Here is a 19,210-nt window from a genome sequence, read left to right as displayed (position 1 = left end):
TTGGTCCCCAAAACATTGATCAATGCTCTATACGCCGACAAAATTGTTGAATTGTGACCATAAATCAACTAACAGTGTAATCATTTCCTTCGGAGAGATATATTCGTTTCAACTTTGAACAGCTATGTTTTCCACCTGCGATTGTACAAAATGATCCTTGGAAATATAAGTGGGAGGCAACTAAGACAACATACAAATAGAACGTGCTTCAACGAGAAACATAATCCAATCTCACAACAGATTGGTAGATCTGATATTGTAATCAGATGTAAAGCAGCAGCTAACATTTGCTCTTTTTTTTTTTTAAAATTTTTTAAATAAGAAAATAAAAATAAAATATTTGTAGACTCAGTGGCTTACGGGGTCCATGAGTTCAATAACGACAAAAACACTGTATTGGGACACGGTATGCAGAGTCAGGTGTCCGGTGGATTTAGCGTCCTTGTTGGAGACTGAAAAATTAACTTGAAGAATAAGCCGAAGTCAAATGCCTCACATTTCAGAAATCAGAATTTGGAATCGTGTTTACTGCACATGAGAATAAAAAACGAATCTGCCTAGAGAATAGAGATAAAATGTAAATGCCAGAGAAATTTCAGTCTCATTGATCAATAAACGCATTGGATCTGAAATAAAAATTCACATGCCAAAAGAAATGCTGACTCAAATTCAAATGTGTATTTACAGCACTTGGAGAAACACAACAATCAAATATTTAGCTCTTTGACCTATCTGTTTATTCTTATTACCATACTATGGGTAAAGATTACATTTTCATTTAAGGAAATTAGTAGTTTAGACTGTTTTGAGGTTGAACTGGCTGTAATGTAAATATTATTGAACAAAATACTTGTTTGTCTTCACCTTCAGGCGCCAAATAAACGTTTTGCTGTGAGTTACCACTAGTAAGTAGTAACTAAACACACACCCCACTTCCGCGCCCCCCCTCCCCCCTCCCCCCTCCCCGTACCCGATGTGAGCAGAGTTCAAAACTTAGAAATCTTGCTTTCAACCTGAGATTCTACTAACTAAATTAGCTAACACCCAGACCAGAGCCGATAAATTAGCTAACCAAATTAGCATGTTTCAATCCACCAAAAGAGAAGAAGAAAAGAAGAAGCCTGAAGGAGGGAAGGCGCCAGCGCCGATAAATTTAACGAGATTTCCATTTGTGATACAATTAAGAAAAAAATTCTTTACAAAGTGTTCAGTCTTCCCACCCCAAAAAATTAGAGATCAAACAGGAGAAGGAAGATAACAAACAAAAGAAAGATAGGAAGGATCTGTAATAAAAGAAGGTGAAGATGAAAAAAAGCAACACTGATTCCTACAGAAATTGCTTACAGCTACCCATTGTCTCTTATCGGAATTAGTTATTTATCCACTTCAGAAATCTTCTGTGATTTCTCCTTTTCATCATCCTGCAAATTGAAGTGAGCTTGAGGAAGAAGCAAAATATCAAGTGCATAATTCAAAAGATCAAAATTGCAAAGACCAATGCGCCACCCAGTCTTGGGTGTCAATCAAGCCCATCAAATTTGTATCAAATACAATCCATATGAAATATAAAATTTAAAGGGTTTGCAGCCTATTAATTACCCTAGTCAAAATTTATGTCAATTTACATGTCGGCAGACTAACAAATATCAGATTTTGAATATTATTTGTGTAAACAAAGCATGTGCTCACAAGCAGAGGCATCCTATATGTATAATGATATTGCATCCTTTTTTAGAATATCTGAACTTTGGGTCTTATATCCTCTGTATGTTTCCTTGTTTTCTGTTGATTAAAAATGGTAAAAGAATAGCGTTTAACAGGCACAACCGCTAAGAGAATATGTGGAAGAATGAGAAACATCATAGTGACCTCTAAATTTAAGTCAATAATACTTGAACTAGATATACAATAGTCGAAATGAGAGACTATTGCAAAAGATCAAAGCATACACTACATGATTAAAGAAAAGGAAAGGGATTTGGGCTTACTGAACTGTCCATCTTGTCCAAATCATCATCAAATTCCCCATCACCACCATCTAACAAACCTGATGAATTAACAGTACATTGAACACATCAACACAGCATAACAAATCGGTAAAAGTAACTTCATTCCCATTGCTCAGATAGGTATTATGCAAAATGATTCATTTCTTAGAAAAGAAAAGTGCCGGCACAACACTAAATAAATGGAATTGCAACCATCAAGATGCAAGCTATACTTTAAGCCACTATTGCATGACCTCTTAAAGAATGAAGAGTTATTAAAAAAATTTTGTGTGTAGGAGTTGTTGAAGTAGGTGCTAGTTGGTTCAATTGGTAAAATCTCTAGTGGTGCTATAAAAGGTCGGGAGTTTGAAACTCTCTCACATAGGTGGGGAGGGGATTTGGTTAACATCTAGTGACTAAATGAATTTTAAAAAAAATAGCTGTAAAAAATGCAATCAAATGACAGCTATAGCTAAGCCAAAAGAAGCAACCTGCAGCTGCTTGGAATAAAAACCTTACTCACATTGCATGGGTAGGTGGTTTTTTTACAACATATTGTACAGAGAGGGATTAACAAATTTGAATATAGCAAAATAGGATCCTCGATTCTTTCTGGATGTTAAAAAAGATATACTGATTGTTTGTGCAAAATCTTAGGAACAGGCAAATAGCACAATGCAAATAAAGCGGTGGTTAAGGTATATCAAAAAAAAGTATTACGTTGCATTTGAAAAGGTAGAATAGACAGATGCACATGAATATTAATTTCAAAGGCCAGAAAGAATGTGAACCTACAGAGAAAAGTATGCAGGATCAATCATTTCACTAAATGACCATGGCCCATGTGTTCGCATCAGTGAAAAAGTATTTGCTGTACCTGGGTCATCATCGCTATCTTCCCCCAGGAGGAATACATCCAAGTCTTGTTCTGTTGCTGATGACATTGAAGCTTTACTGGGCTGGTTTGAATCCTTGGCCTCTGATTTGGGATTTATTTCAACTGTTGAAGGTTCTTTAGCTCCAGCATTGTTTACTTGTTCCAAGGATTTTAGCTTAACATTTTCCATGTGGCTTTTCTCATAACTAAAGGCGAGCATAGCAAAAGAAAAGTTAACACACAGAACTAAATGGAAGAAAGCTGGAAAGTATGGCTGAGTAAGGATATTTTAGAAGTGCCATTGTCACCAAAGTGCACAGAAAGAAAATGTAACCAAGCATTTCCAGAGCAAATAGAAAGAAAATGTAAGCAAGCATACAAAAGTTCACCCATAGGCATGTGTCTTTTAGAGGATAAAAATGATGTAAAATACGTTGAAGTGTGACCTACTGTTCTGAATTTTTATCCCAGCCATATTGGAGCAACGCCAAAGGGAATAGTTTCCCAAGATTCTCACCAGCAGATTCTAAAGGTTGCTGAGAGTGCAGGGAGATTTGGTTATTGATAACAAAATCCAGAGTTGAGATAAAACTTTTCATAACACCCTTGACCTAATAACAAAAGAACCAGGAAAACATGTATGGTGGAAATTCACAGGTATCTTCAGATTGCAGCTTCAAAATTTAACTCATGTATTAAGGCATGCAAAGGAACTGGAAGCAAACACTTTAGATAGAGCTTATTAAGTATATATAACCCTCCAAATAATGCTCTTAACACTTTTACTACCATACAGTTTTGTCTATATCAATGATGAGGCAAGGATATCAGTAGAAGTTCACTCAAAATATCTTAGTAGTAAAAAGTTATGTGATGCACTAGAAAGGTACATGCAAAACTAGGGAAATATAAATACATAACTGGATTCAGTATATACAGTCAAGGACAACACTGTCCTATGGGCAAATTGGTCAGTAAAAGTTGGAATTGAGTCTTCGCATAATGAGAAAGTTTACTTACGGTTCAACGTGGCTGTTCACTAGAATAAAATATATCCTCCAGAACTTCCTTTCTTTCATAATACGTGGGCACAACTCATACCTTAGCTTTGAAATTTCCTGAAAATAAAGCATACAGGTGAGCTATAATGCATACGAAACCATAACAATTTCTCACGCGTGGGATATTAAGGATGTTATATCATATGAAGTGTGAGATTTCTAAAAAATTGAGATGTCTTTGATCAATGCATCGACATCCAATTTTCTCTTGTATCACTTCATCAATATAAGTATAAATATGTTATGGATCCGCTCCCACAAAAAAATTTATATTGGATGGTAATGAGTAGGAACTGATATTTTATTTTCCCTTGTTGGTGAAAGAACAAGGCAAGGTCACAAAGGCAACCAAAGTATAATTTAATCAGTTAGGAATCACCAAATTGATAAACAGTTCACAAACAAAGTATTCCATCTAAGTCCATATAATAATCGGCTACATAACATCATACTTGTACAGGAACATAAATTTTTGGACACAAACAAGAAAGATGTGAAAAACAAGGTTTAGCTCTTAGTAGTTTAAGTAAATACTATACTTCCGCAAGTAGTATCTCAAATCTGAGAAGATCTTTGATGCTCCTAGAGCATTGCTCCTTATCCATTCACTATTTGCCACGTGTTTATACATATTATCATGATTGGTTGATGCTTACACATGGCAAGGAATGAATGGATAAGAAGCATTGCTCTAGGAGCACCCAAGAATTTTCCCTCAAATCTTTCAATCCCAAGTGAGTTGACATTCATCCATGGGATAGTGAAACAGAGTAAAAAGTTATTTTACAAGTTACGAATTGATGATCCAATAGTTGAATGTCACATCAGCACTTAGATGGAAATGCTAGGATATTACTTAGGAATTCTAGTATTATTCCCACAGTATTTATTCATCCAGCATCCCATCACTCAAAATATTCAAATATCAAGGCCTTCTCTTCATGTAAAATGAGACTACATCCAAAATCTTAGATACGTTTAATGAGAGAATTTGTTTCCACTTCTCCAAGACATCGAGAAGATTGAATGTATTATTTTAAATTCTACAATTTGCAAACCGTGAGCAGCACAGAACTAACCTTGACTGTAGAAAGAACAAGACTAGCATGTTTTACTTGCCATTCATTAAGATCCTTCCTAACATTTGACTCGGTGGGAATATCAGACACCTCTGAATCATCTGCACATAAAATCCAATCAAATAAACACACCGAAATAACCCATATATATTTGCTGATCCTAACTAAACTCTGAACTTTCAAATTTCTATGTAGTGAAATTCCTAATATTCTTCACTTCTAAAGTGCAAGAAAATAATAAACTCAAAATTAAAATGCATTTATCATTAAAATTTAATAAATTAAAGGAAAGGATAGGATCGAAGTAGAAGTAGAACCTTGTAATGGAAAATCACGAAACGTGCTCAAAGTAATTTGTTGAACGAACTCTCTTAATTCTTCAGTCACTCCAAAGCGCTCCAGATCCTCCTCTTCTTTTCGCATGGTTTCAGAAAGCGAGATATTCTCGGCTAGAGACTTGATGGCGTCGGCTCGCTTGGCGGCTTCGAGTCTGATCTGATCGGCCCGCTTGGACGCCTCGGTGGCAAACTCCTTGGACCGCTTGGATGCCTCTGCGGCGATTTCCTTGGACCGCTTGGAAGCCTCCGATACAATGTCGGAGAGCTTCGAGGAGCCGACGGTTATCTCCGACGATCGCTTCGCGGCTTCCTTCGTCAGCTCCTGCGACCGCCGAGCCGCTTCCTCCGCGAATGTTCGCGCCTTCTGCCACAAGTCCATTTCGCTTCCAAAAGGAGAAAAGGTTGATTAATTTGACGAATTTTGAATGAATTGCAGCGAACGAGGAGGAGAGGAGTGGCGGTTATTCTTATTTTGTTAGGCTTTGTTTTACACGGTTTATTAATTGTTATCATTTGCTTCGGGTTGGCGCTTAGAACTTCGTATTTTTTTATTCCATTCACAAATCGAGTGATTGACCGTTTGGGTATGCAAAAACTGTTTCACGTTTGTGCTTATCCCAAATCTGAAATATTATTGGATCGTTATTTAACCAATTAAAAATTAACTCATTATTATATTCTGAAATTCACGTTAAATAATTAATAACAAAAGTGAATTTAAAACGATAGAAATTAATTTTGATCTTTAATAATTTTTTAAAAAAATTACTTTTATAAAATTATCTCAGTAGATTTTTTAAAAAATATAAAGAAATACTTTTTTAAATTATATACTTTTATTATTTATTTTCTAAAATAATTTTTTTAAAAGAAAAAGACTTTATTTTAAAAAAATTTCCCCGTTGTCCCTTTTTTAAAATTTTCAAAAAAGGGAAAAAAATTGAAGAACAAGAAAAGCAAGTTGCAGTGGCCGGAGAATATGAAGATGAAAAAACTTGGCGAGAGGGAGAAAGGTAAAGGATATTGTGGTAAATCCTCTATGCATAAAGGACAAAAATATTAAAATAAAATTAAAAGATATTAATATTTTAACATTAATTTAAAATTACACATAAATAAAAAAATAACACCAATGTTAACAGGGGAAGCTAGCGATTGAGTTAGTCACCTTATAGGTGACCGTCGCTAGCATTGATTATCAATTTTATATTTAATATAATTTTGTACATCTCTTCATATATATTATAAAAATTTAAAATTAACCTTGTTAATTAAGAAATAAAATTATTAACTTTAAAAAGACTATTATTATTACTAGTTATATTGAGATAATAAAATAAAAAATAAAATAAATAAAATAAATATTTATTTTAATTATCAATTACTAGATATACATAATACAAACATATTTTAAATACATGTTTATAAATATATAAATAAATTTTATTCAATATTATATCCAATTTAGTCATTTATATTTTCGTAGTAGTTTAACAATAAGATTTACGAACATATTAATTACTTTCAAAACTCACAGCGCTTATAAAAATAAATTTTAGCAAAAATTTGACTGATTTCTTTCACAATTTATTATTTTTACAGTACAGTTAACAACTATGATTTTAAAAACTGCAGCATTACCAAACTAAGGTGGCGTTTGTTTTTTGGTTTGAAATCTAAATAGACCTGAATTAGTATGAATTCTGAATAGATCTGAATGTCTGAATCTGAATAATATGTTTGTTTTTTTGTCAAAATCTCAGAAAATAAGTATTAAGTTGTTTGTTTTTTTCAACTGAAAAAGTTAAAAATATATACTTTTACATTTGTATCCTTATTAAATTTGAATGTCAAATAAATAATATATTAAATACCACAATATTTTAACATTTATAAGTAAAACTATATTCAAGTGAATACATAATTATTTTAGAATTTTAATATATAAAATATCATAAATTTCAAATTTTATTGTATATAATATAAGAAAGAAAAAACATAGATATTTTTATGTGGGGTAAATGTCTATAGGTGAGTTTTGGGATAGATATGAAAAATAAATTATAAAACATGGATATTTTTTACATTAGTAAGTAATTGACTTAATTTAAATTTCTCCATTAAGTAAAAAGTCAAAAAAATTAGTTTATTTTATTAAGTCAAAATTATCTAAAAAGTCTCATTAAGTTATAAAAACAAACACCTCTAATTAACTTAATTAATTAAGTTAAGTCACTTTAAGTCATTAAGTTAAAAAACAAACGCCACCTAAGCCTAAGTATAATATGAAAAAATCATTCCAAATAATAAGTTCGATACTCCTTTTTTGTTCTAAGCTGATTGGTCATACAGCACATACAAAGAGACTTGAGAGACTTGAACTTATGAATTCAACTCGGAAAAATATGAAGACTTGAATTGCAGGTAGTGAGAAATTTATAAAATCGGTAGGAATCGGAAATACCAAAAATGTAGGTAATTGGGTCAGGTCCTGCATCCTAAAATCAGTGCAGGTAACTGAATAAACTCCATCAGAGAGGGTTCTTATTACTTGGGCCGACCCATCATATTTTTGGCCCATGATTAGGTCCGAACAACCCAAAACAAATTAAACCCACATTACTAAAAGAAATCCACCTTAATCTCAGGAGGAGTCACGGCTGATGGCTCAGTCTCCTTACTTTTTTGAGGTTTATGTAACGGTAAATGCCTATGTTACAATTAATGTAACATAGGGGCTCCCGTATGTAATTGTTCTTTAATTCTTCTTCTTCTTCTTCTTCTTTGTTCCAAAAGACGGAAGACAGAACCTAAAGCCATAGGATTAAGAAACTCGTTGAAAAAAGTTATGGGCCCCACAGTCGTCCCCCAATAAAGCACATTGGCAAATTCCTCCTGTTCCGCACTGCCAAATCTTTCGCTCTCCCCAAGAAACATTTAAGCACTCGTCTGAATTCAACTCACCACACGTGTCCGTCACAACACCACACGTACGGACGGTTAGCCTCTGGAAAACTCCTACTAAAATAAAAAAATTCTGAAGGTCGGGGACAGTCTAGTAATTTCTAGTCCACATTGACTCTCTTACAATTTCAAACGGAGCAACTGTCTTTATCCATGTGCCAAAGACTGAATCCAATCTAAAAAATCCTAATTCTATGTTCCGCTCTCACACAACACACAGACAAATCCTAAAGCCTTTGCTTTATCATTTCAGTACTTGGTTTTTAACTTTTAAACTTAAGTCTTGTTTGTCCACATAAAAAGTAACCAAACCCACATTCCTTTTTTGAAGCCGGTCCTTTTTATTTTTAATTTTTTTCTCTTTGTTCTCAAGAGAGCTTACTTAAGCTATCAGCAACATTCCAGTTTTGTGCAACATGCAAAGAAATTCAAACTTTGTGACCGCTGCCACTCTCTCACAAGGTTCGTTCATTCACTTTAAAGCTCTTGTGTTTTTCTTTCTTTCTTTTTAATTTATCTTTATTTACTTTCTTTTTTTGTGCTGTTGAGTTGAGAGTGCTTAATAGTTACACTTGTGAGAAAAAAAGAATGGCCTTTTTTTTCCCCATATATTTTGTTTAGAATTTGTTTGTGACTCTGAGTTGATTGTATTGGGGTGATTGAGAGATTTAATTGGTGGGTATTTTCTTTGTCCTGCTGAAATTTTGTTTTTGCTTTTGTTAAATAGGTTTTCTTGGAACTCTGTATCTGTAATTGATGGTTGTTTTTCTTATTGGAGAATATACTAACTATGTTGACCGAATGTGTTTCTAGGGTTTATTTCAGGTTTTGATTTCTGGTGAGTCTCCGTGTACAATGTTGGTTCTAAGCATGAATTCGAAGAGGCAAAGACGCCCAAATGTAAGGTTGGGCGAAGTAGGAGATGTACCTGCTGCTTTTGCATGCGGGTTTTCTCAAAAATCTAGTGAAAATTTGGGACTGCAGAGGTGGAAGCATGATTTTGTGAACCACCCAGAAGAAACTGGACATAATCTCAGTTTGGGGTTTTCTGAGCAAAAGTCTTCTGAGTTTACAGTCACTGACCCTGAGCATGATCCTGGTGTCTCTCCAAGGAATTCAGCTGATTTGCAACAAAACATGGAAAATAAAAATCCAAATTCCTCAAAATTGGCTTTTGAAACTGTGAATTCCGATATAGTTGATGGGACTAATTCTGCGCTGGATTTTGGTACTGTGACTCGGAAGAGTAGGGTCATGAAGCGGAGAAGCCGAAGCTCCAGAGTCAAAAGTAATGTCTTTGGTAGTGCTTGGAATTCAAAACTTAGCCCTCAGTTTAGCAGCGAAGAAGCCAAAGAGTGTGGTGGAAAGGAGATTGTTGGATTCACATCGAATGCCTGTGATGGTTATTACCCTGATAATGTTTGTAAGGATTTTTCAGATCGCGGGACACCAGCTACGAGCAAAGAGGCTTGTGTATATGAGGTGGAAGAAACCACTTATGATGCATGGCAACCAGGCAATTCCAATGACTGCTGGAAAGATGATGCTTGTTATGAGGAGAATGATGCATTTATTAAATCTGGTATTGAATGGAATGCAACTGGATGTGGAGGCACTGATGTAAATACTGTTAAGAGATGGCTGGAGGAGCTAGGATTTGGTAAGTATGCTGGTATGTTTGAAATGCATGAGGTGGATGAAGAAACCTTGCCGCTACTTACCCTTGAAGATCTCAAAGAGATGGGCGTTTTTGCTGTTGGGCCTAGAAGGAAGTTATACAATGCAATACAACAACTTAGAGGACAAGATGTTTCTGCTTGAAAACTTCCTCAACCTTAACTATAGGTAATCTTTCTGTTTTTGTTCTCACCGACTCTTTTGTGCAAGACAAAGTCACTAATGTATGTAACTTTTTGGAACCCTAACATGTTTTAGTCTTTCACTCTTTACTAGTTGTGTTAATCGGATGAAATGACTGTTTCATAGTCTTTGTGTCTGTAAGATATTTGCTTTTTGGACTTCTTGTACCTTCTCTCTTGTATCTTGATCGGAATATGACTTTTGGAATCACAACTCTGGCGACTGAGCAGACAATTTTTACTGGTGACTTTGTTGAAATGAAAACTATTGTGCAAGTATTGTTAATGTATACTAGTCCTTTGTGCAAATGAATGTAGTTATGGTGATATTTTCCTGGGAAATTATCAATCGTATATTTTTAGTTTACTCCGTTATCAAATTTACTATAACACTTTAGGGTATATCAGTTGTTCACCCTAAGTTGACAAAATGTATTTTTTGTCTACCAAACCATTAGTTGTTGTTTAAATATGACGACGTCAGAGGGGTAATCTGGTCTTTTCATATAATACAATTGATAATTTAAGGGGTATATATATGATAATAAGAGATTTTAAGGATATACAAGTGATAATATTCAAGGGTAAAATCGTTAATTCGCTATAATTCCGTTAACTTTCAAACGGCAGCTAACAGTTTAGTGGTCGGCAGATAATTTTTGTCAATTTAGGGTGGTCAATTGATACACTCTTAAATCGTTGTAGTATTTTTGATAAAAACGTAAATTTAAGGTATACGAATGATAATTTTTCTATTTTCCCTTGGTGCCACAAGAAGCCTCTTCCTTTTATGGTTTTGCATGAACTTCTTTATGGAACAGTGGTTTCATGATGTTGTTTCACTTGTTTGATCTTGTGCACTCCATCGCCTTTATATTGAATGCTTTATTTATGGGTTCCTTTGGTCAATTCTTGAATCTTTAGGGTTTTGTGCTTCTTCCTCAATGTGTTTTCTCCTGTCATGCTTAAAAATGATAATTCAGTCTATCCAATAATCTGCATTTGTACTTGAGAGTTATGTGAGTCATGTCCTGTTATGCCATATGCTTAAATATGGCATGTCATAGGTTGTGGATGTATCTTAAATGGTCAAAAAACTTACCCATTTCTATGTCCCTGCTGATTTCTATAATCTTGTTTGTTAATGCTTTGTTTTATTCTAGTTTAGCACCCTATTGGAGAAATGCCATGGTTTTGATTTGGGTATGTTCCGGAGTATATTTTAAGACTCTTTTATTGATTGCAAGATACATCATGTGAAAAATCGTGCATGGGTTTGGGATGTAGTTTCAGATTTGTGGAGGGTTTACTTGGAAACTGTTGATTTATAGTCATCGTCTGAATTGTGTTGAGCTAAGGATAGGAAAATGGAACGTGTATGAAATGTCAGAAATGTGTTGAGTAGCCTTTGTTTACTAAATGTAGGTAGCGTTTACTTTTTGGATTGGATTGAGAATCCGGGGGAGTGGGAATCCTAGGATTGGGAGTGTGGAGTGGGAGTGAGAGTAGGTTGTTTACTTACACTGGAATGGAAGTATGGAATAGAGATCAGAATCCAATTTATGTGTTTACTTTGTCTTGGATTGGGAGTAAATAGTTTCAAATTATAATTTTATCCTTATTTAAAGAATTATAATTTTTAATTACAAAACTAATAAAAAATATATTTAATGAATAATATTTATTTTATTATATTTGTAAATTTATTATAATTATTATATTCTTAATTATGAACAGTAAATTATTAATTGTAATTTTAATATAAAATGAAATGTTATTTTATTTTATTTAATATAATTATATTAAATTTATTATTATATAAAATAATAATATAATATTATTTAGTACAAAATTAATATTTTCTTAGAATAAAGTATTTATTATTATTAAATAAATATAGTACTATTATTTTTAAAATAAATATAATAATATTATATTTATTAATTCTCTATTAATATAATAATATTATTTTAAAATAATTTTAACTTAGAATCAATATAAATTATTATTTAGTTAAATATAATATTATTATTTAAATAAATATAATATTATTTATTTTATTTTATTAATTATAAAACATAAAATAAAATAAAAAGGTAGAAATGGGAGAGGTGGGAGTGGATTCCCACTCTCACTCCCCACTCCAAAAATGGGTGGGGCTCACGGAGTGGGACTCTCAATCTCTCCCCATTTTAAGTAAGTAAACGCTGGAGTGTGAAGAGTCCAAGTAAACACAACAGTAATTTACTAATATGTGCAGTGTAGTGTATTCTAACTACTCTAGTAGTAGGATTAAAGCTAGTGCGGGCTGAGATAATGAATATGATGAACGAGGGTATGCATGATTTTTGGGCCCAAATGATGGGCCGGAGGTGTAAAACAGGAAACGATAATCCGCAATGGATACAGTGAACAGAATAATAACGGTATGATGATTGGTGATCTCTTTGGTGCTTCACGTGTTAGCAGTGCTTCATTTGTTGGACCACGGTTGATAAAATTATAGTTTTCCCTTTTTTTTTCCTTGGTTTAATGAATATAAAATGAGATTATTATTATTTTTTAATTATGAAAAATAATTAAGTGAAAATAATATTTTTTAAATATTAGAGAGTAAAATTTTTTGAATATTAGAAAGAGTAAAATTTGGGTAGTGGAGTAAACATTTTTTGAATATTAGAGAGAGAAATATTGGTAGTGTTGTATAAGATTAATGAAAATTAATTTTTATTTTGTTTGATGTAATATAAGTAGTAATTTCATATAAAATTAATTGTAGTTTGAATAATAATCACATATAATTAAAAAAAATTAAATTCAAGGTTATTGAAATTAAATTAGTTGAAAGTTAGTAATTAATCATGCTCGCCCTCATGCGTGAGTAGGGATGGCAATGGGCACCGCCCGCAGTGGGTTTGCCGTTACCAAACCCAAATCTGTACAAAATTTAAATTATCAAACCCACTCGCAACCCGCAGCGGGTTTTAACAATTATTAAACCCGCAATGGTATCCAGTAGATTTTTTGTGGGTTTTCGTATTTAAAATCACAAATATTTGATATATAAATTTATAATAATAACCTCAAATTTCATATAACATACTCAATTTTATATTTAAACAATGTAAATGAAAAATTAAAATTTCAACATCAATCCAACACAAATTCTCAAATTTAAGTATAAATTACACAAATCTATTTAAAAAACACAAACTAGTATCTAAAAATAATAATTACATTTCATATTATCATTTAAAACAAGCTCCGAGAGAAGATATTCATTTCATTCACCACCATAAGCATCCATCCAACACAATGTCTATAATAATAATTAAGATTAATATTTTCAAATACTAATTCAAAGGGAAATGCCTTTAGTTTTCTTTAGATTATGACTTTAGAATAGGAGATGGGTCACATACACAACTGTGAACCTTTGGCTATTTGGTAATTTGAATAATGACATTATTTTCTTTATACATTTTTAGATTAAAATTAAATTAAAAATATTTGGAAAAAATATTGTGGGTTTGGTGGATATCCATACTGGTATCCACTGGATATAAGGTTAATACCAAACCCACCTGCATTCATGTGCGGGTTTTAATTTATAATACTAAATCTGTCTGCAACAGATAAAATTATTTGCAGCGGACGGGTTTTGGCGGGTGAGTTTTGACGAATTTACGGGTATAATTGCCATCTCTATGCATGAGGTTAAGTGGATTAAACTTTTTAAATAGTTTTATTTGATTTGTTGTTTAGTTCAAGAACACGAGGGATTAAAAAATTATTCTTTGACCTTTTTTAAAAAATGAACAGTAAAAAAGCAATTGGGTCTTGTACTTAATGGTCTTTTCAACATTAATTACTTCGAAGGTATTAAGTCGTTTTCAAGCCACCCCATGAAATGAAGGGGGTAGGGCTGATTATTCCTAAGTAATGTATTTTTCTTAATAGGATCAGTTTATTTAACTCAACTCGCCATCAAATAACATGACCTCGTTAAGACCAGCAGAAGCTAAGCGTGCCAAGTGTATCTTCCATCTGCCGGGTGGAAAATAATAATATTTGCATGCTTGTGCCTTCCACTTAGGGCATACATTGTATGAAAACAAACACAATCGACGTATGCATGAATACTAACTAATTACATTTGTTCCTTTGTGTTGACCTTATGATAGCCAGCGATTACCTGTAGAATTACGGGAGAATGAAGTTAAATAATTTAATGTTCATTGTCGGAGTACCAATTGATTTTTAGAAAAATATAGTGATTTTTATTTCAAAACTCCGTAATTAAGCGTGCTGAAATAGGGCAATTGAATAATAGGATTTGGGATTACTATAATCTAAAATCATTATTTTTAAAAAAAAAAATACACTAATATTCACACTAGCGACAGGATAATACAATACAACATATTTATCTGATTTTTGTCATGTGATAAACAAGGCAACACGACTAGTACTCGCAGAATATATCATAATTAACCTTTATTAGGATATTAGTGTTATTAATAGAAAGGTCTACATTTACTTATAACAGTGTAACTGGGTAATGTCTAAATCTGGCAATGACATTAATAGCATTAACTAAGATATTTATTAGGTTATCCTCTTTTCTCTCATGGGCCATGACGAGTAATTAATCACGACAAATTGCAACACAGTTCGCATGTGGTGTTGATTTCGATTAGTGTTATTCTTTAAAATAAGGTCTAAATTATAAGCTAAGATTGATTAGTGGTGGATGAGAGTGACATGACCTGTGTGCTAGAAATGAGTCTTTGGGACGCATCTGTTTTGTAATTATTATGATAAATAATATCGGCATAGATGTGATGTGCACGACACAAAGGATCCTTGGGCTTCATCGTCCATTCACGTCGAGGCTTTGTATTGTTATAATGTGCAAAGAGAAAAAAAAAAACAACGACACCTCACTCGCAACGCATTTGTTGTTATCGTTTTGCCAAACGTGGGGTCGAACAAAAATTAGTACTCCACATGTACATTAGATGCATCTGCATTGTAGTTTCTTTGATCTTTCTCTCTCTCTCACATGCTTGCAAACACAAACACTAGGAGAACACATAGAAAAAAATCCCAAAAAAAAAATAAAAAATGACACTAGTATGAATATATATTTCTAAATGGATTGAGTTGAGTCTTTACCGTTTGTTTTGATGGGGTCATATATTTTCTTTGATATTTTAACAATTTGAAATTATTTAGTGTTTCTCGACGTTTCCGGTAGGACATATCATGGAAAACGTTTCAACGTTTATTTTATAACTTTCATTAAAATTAATAGTTTTATTGATCGAAATTAGAATCATCTTATATATCAAAGATACTACGTTAGCCGTATAATAATTCAATAACGTTTTGTTATGTATGCATTTATGAAATTTTCAATATATTCAATGTCCTCATTGTAGTAGATGACCATTGGTAAGGATTGTTTGCCGGTCAATTTTCACAGTGGAGCGTTCAGCCGTTGAGGGTGCACACCGTGGGCTAAAGACAATTTAGATGACCACTCAAATGTTACTTCAACAAAATCATGAATAATTTAATGACAATTTTATAATTTTTATTTTCAAATTTATTGTTTGCGATGAGAACAAGATAAGCCGGGCCCAAAATTTGAATTCCAAAAGTGCCTGATTCGATCTGTCAAAGCGGCTCTCGGACACAAAATAATTCAAAGGATTGGGAACCAACCATGCACCACGCAATCTCAAATCCTGCTCAAATCATATATAGAGAGAGAAAGAGAAAGAGAAGGAGTTAGAATTGTAATCAGATTCTTGGATTATAATATAATCCGAGAATTACTTATTGAGAATGGCCACAATCGGGTTCTCAGAAAGGAAAAAACGTGGCCGTTGGATTTCAATGCAAAATCTTTGGATCCAATAATTTCCCATTTCTATATATGAGTAATGATATATTTACAAACTGATGTGATATGATAAAATTAATTAAATTAAATATCTCTTGGCCTACATAATTTATTTTTATTATTTTGTATTTCCATTCAACAAATGAATTAATGCCACATCAATTTGTACAAGATAAATTTATATAAGAGTTTGTGGCTCTATCATCACTCATATATATATATATATATATATATACACAGAGTGATTCCCTCGCATTGATGTATGACAAATTTTTATGTGAATTTAAGATTTCATAATGGTGTGAATTAGTTTTACAACAGTATGAAGGACTTTCACATTGTTAAAATGAGGATTCCCTCGTTATAAATGTTCGTATGAATTTTTGTACGAGCAATGATGATGACACTAACAAATTAAAAAATATATATATTTCAATTTATTAATAGACAAAAAAATATAATTTCTAATGTATTGAAATATATATATACACTCATATTTTAGTTACATCTTAATTTTGTTAAAATGAGGATATATGAGGATATGTACATTCTGTAAAGTGAGGATGCCACTAAATTTTTTTAAAAAAATACATGTTTCAATAAATTAGAGATTGTGTTTTTTCATTTATTGGTGACATCCCCACATTACTAAAATAAGAATATTATCGTTAGCGTTATGTGTGTGTGTGTCTACATATATAAAACACAAACATTCCAAATTACCTACAAAATAATCAGATTTAGGTCATATTTTAATTCAACTCTATATTCAATAATCAAGGTTAGGGAACATGTTATTGATGGGAAGTATTTTTATTGATTTTTATTTTCAAGTGTCATTTTCCAATGTTATTTTATTTGAAGTAATTATTTTAATTCAATTGTTTGGGCATCTTAGTCTCCAATTTGATTTCGAGTGGAACCCATCTGGAAGACCTCCTCGAAATTTGCCTGTTTAAAATTTGTTATGAGGTTTTGTTCGGTACAGCTTGTAAATCATTGTCTGGCAATCTATGATCTAAAAAAGTCAACATTTTTTGGGTTTCGTTGATTTTGATAGATGAATAATTTTTGCATTGATTCATAATTTTGAATTGATTCATCCAATTCGTCAACATTTCATCACCAAATAATTTTAGATGTGTCTCACCTAAATCAACGGCTTACTAATTAATAGATGCTAAAGACTGGTTCGTTTTCATTGTTTTATATTTGTGGATTTTTTGACGTAAAATATCAATGCAACACTTGTTGTCTTGAAGTTTTTAAAAATTGTCTATACCAGTTTGAGTGCGTTTGAAATTGAAGTTGAGCAGTTGTAACTTAAAAGTTATATCACTAAAATATTTGATAAATACTATTTATTGTAATTTGGAAACTATATTGATATAATTTTTCATTTGTATGATGGAAAATCTATTATATCTTTAAGAATTTTATAAAAATTATTATTTAAACTTTATGTTTACTACATATTATTAACTTTTATTTCATAATTACAGTTTTTTTTTCATAATAGCTGTAGGTTAAAAGTTACAGCACCTCAATCCCAAACAAAACTTTTATTTTATTATTATTTTAATCGAATGATGCTCTGCTTACTCATTTTTAATACCTAGTTTATATCTCAATCGATGTATTACCAATAAAATTTTACCATTTAAATTAGAATTGTTAAGGCTAATCAAATTGGGACAATTATTTGCCACATTATTCTTTTGAATTCTCTCGCTACAATCCAAAATTTTTTTCCCCAACCATAGTAAAACGAAATTCGGGAATAGTATTTGGCACAAGGGACCTAAATCAAGTAAACTGCATGGGAGGAATAGGATAGGGATGGGCTAGGGCCAAGCACCACATGATATGTGGGGCCCAAAAGCTGAGGAGATGTCTCCACTCCAACCGACTGGACCTAGCCCAAAGTTGGTGGGTTAGGATAGTGACACCCATTATACGCTGGAACCAAGAACTCCAATATCTTTTTCCAATCTTACAGATAGTGAAAAGCCTAGTGAGTCCACGTAAAATGACTCCATTTTGCCTAATGCCTTGCAATTTCAAACAAGTTTGCCTACTTCCTTATATTGACCTATATGATGTGGATTTGTACCCGCTCTTGATTTCAATCCATCGAAGTTTTTAATGATTTGATAACACAACGTAGAAACGAGATACCAATTCAATCAAAAGTCTATCCTTTAATTATTAACATTATAATCATATATCTACCGAGACCTTGCCTATTAGTCTAATTATGGTATTGCTACGTAATATGAGCTCACCTTTTGTTCAATTATAACTCAAGTTGGGTGTTGAACTTATTTTTAAGGTACGTTAGCTCTAGCACTTAAAATGAGATGATAATTCTATTTTTGTTTAAGGGAAAGATATCGATAGAGATCGAACATAAACGTTATTAAATAAATTGTGAGTTTGAATCGCCTAACTACTTGACTAAGCCATTAAATTGTCTATTGGTACATATTTGAGTTTTGATCTCTCTGTGCTTGGAGTAATACTACAAAATTCCTTTCAACAATCTCGATCGATATAAACTTGAAATGTATCAAATGTGAACCCAAATTGGAAATAATGGATGGTCTCTGAAATTTTTGAGAGTTTGTATTTGTGTTTGTGTGTGTGGATGAGAGAAGATGTGGACAAGTACCAGAAGGCCTAATTTAGAGTGCCCCCACCGTCCCATGTGCATGTGGACTTGTTCCCATCAAATTACCTGTTCATTGAAGCAATGAATTCAAAATCAACTTCAAAATTTTACTTGATTTAGGGTACCTCACGGTTCTGATGCTATTCTAGCTCGATTTCATCATGGTGGTGACCCATGAGGAAAATTCGTACAAGTAGGCTTTTAATGTGCTTCCGTAGTCCACACGTGGGTACATATGGTATATCATCAATACCTTTCGTGAATGAAGTCCATTGTTTTTTTTTTTTTTTAATTTTTTTATAGCACTTAAAAAGTAATTGATACGTTAAATACTCTATTGACATTGTGTTCTGAATTTGCGCGCATAATATTAGTTATACGAAGATTGTTAATTTCACATAAATTAAATCAATATATACCATATTTTTTTTATTTTCATAATATCTAAAAATCTTCTCGTAC

General features: G+C 32.5%; 2 protein-coding genes across 6 annotated transcripts; one reads left to right on the top strand and one right to left on the bottom strand.

The window, feature by feature from the left end:
- Positions 1 to 1,114: 1,114 nt before the first annotated feature.
- On the bottom strand, positions 1,115 to 5,951 carry LOC102628565 (uncharacterized). 5 transcript variants are annotated; one of them, XM_006485650.4, is made up of 6 exons: positions 5,323 to 5,951; positions 5,006 to 5,106; positions 3,886 to 3,983; positions 2,866 to 3,071; positions 1,994 to 2,047; positions 1,115 to 1,421 (listed from the first exon to the last, which is right to left on the bottom strand). In XM_006485650.4, the coding sequence occupies exons 1-6, from the start codon at positions 5,720 to 5,722 to the stop codon at positions 1,417 to 1,419; spliced, it is 864 nt and encodes a 287-aa protein (XP_006485713.2). In that variant the 5' UTR covers positions 5,723 to 5,951; the 3' UTR covers positions 1,115 to 1,416. The 5 variants fall into 5 exon arrangements, with proteins under 5 accessions (XP_006485713.2, XP_006485712.2, XP_024956326.2 ...); XM_006485649.4 differs by having other exon boundaries at positions 1,989 to 2,038; XM_025100558.2 differs by having other exon boundaries at positions 1,994 to 2,038.
- A 2,505-nt stretch (positions 5,952 to 8,456) lies between these two features.
- Positions 8,457 to 10,473, top strand: LOC102628268 (uncharacterized). The gene is made up of 2 exons (XM_006485647.4): positions 8,457 to 8,769; positions 9,121 to 10,473. The coding sequence occupies exon 2, from the start codon at positions 9,163 to 9,165 to the stop codon at positions 10,126 to 10,128; it is 966 nt and encodes a 321-aa protein (XP_006485710.2). The 5' UTR covers positions 8,457 to 8,769; positions 9,121 to 9,162; the 3' UTR covers positions 10,129 to 10,473.
- The last annotated feature ends 8,737 nt before the right edge of the window (positions 10,474 to 19,210 follow it).

This window comes from Citrus sinensis, chromosome 3 (genome assembly GCF_022201045.2).
Source record: "Citrus sinensis cultivar Valencia sweet orange chromosome 3, DVS_A1.0, whole genome shotgun sequence".
NCBI lineage: Eukaryota > Viridiplantae > Streptophyta > Magnoliopsida > Sapindales > Rutaceae > Citrus > Citrus sinensis.
Note: the sequence above shows the minus strand (reverse complement) of the source record. Positions and strands in the feature narration are given on the sequence as shown.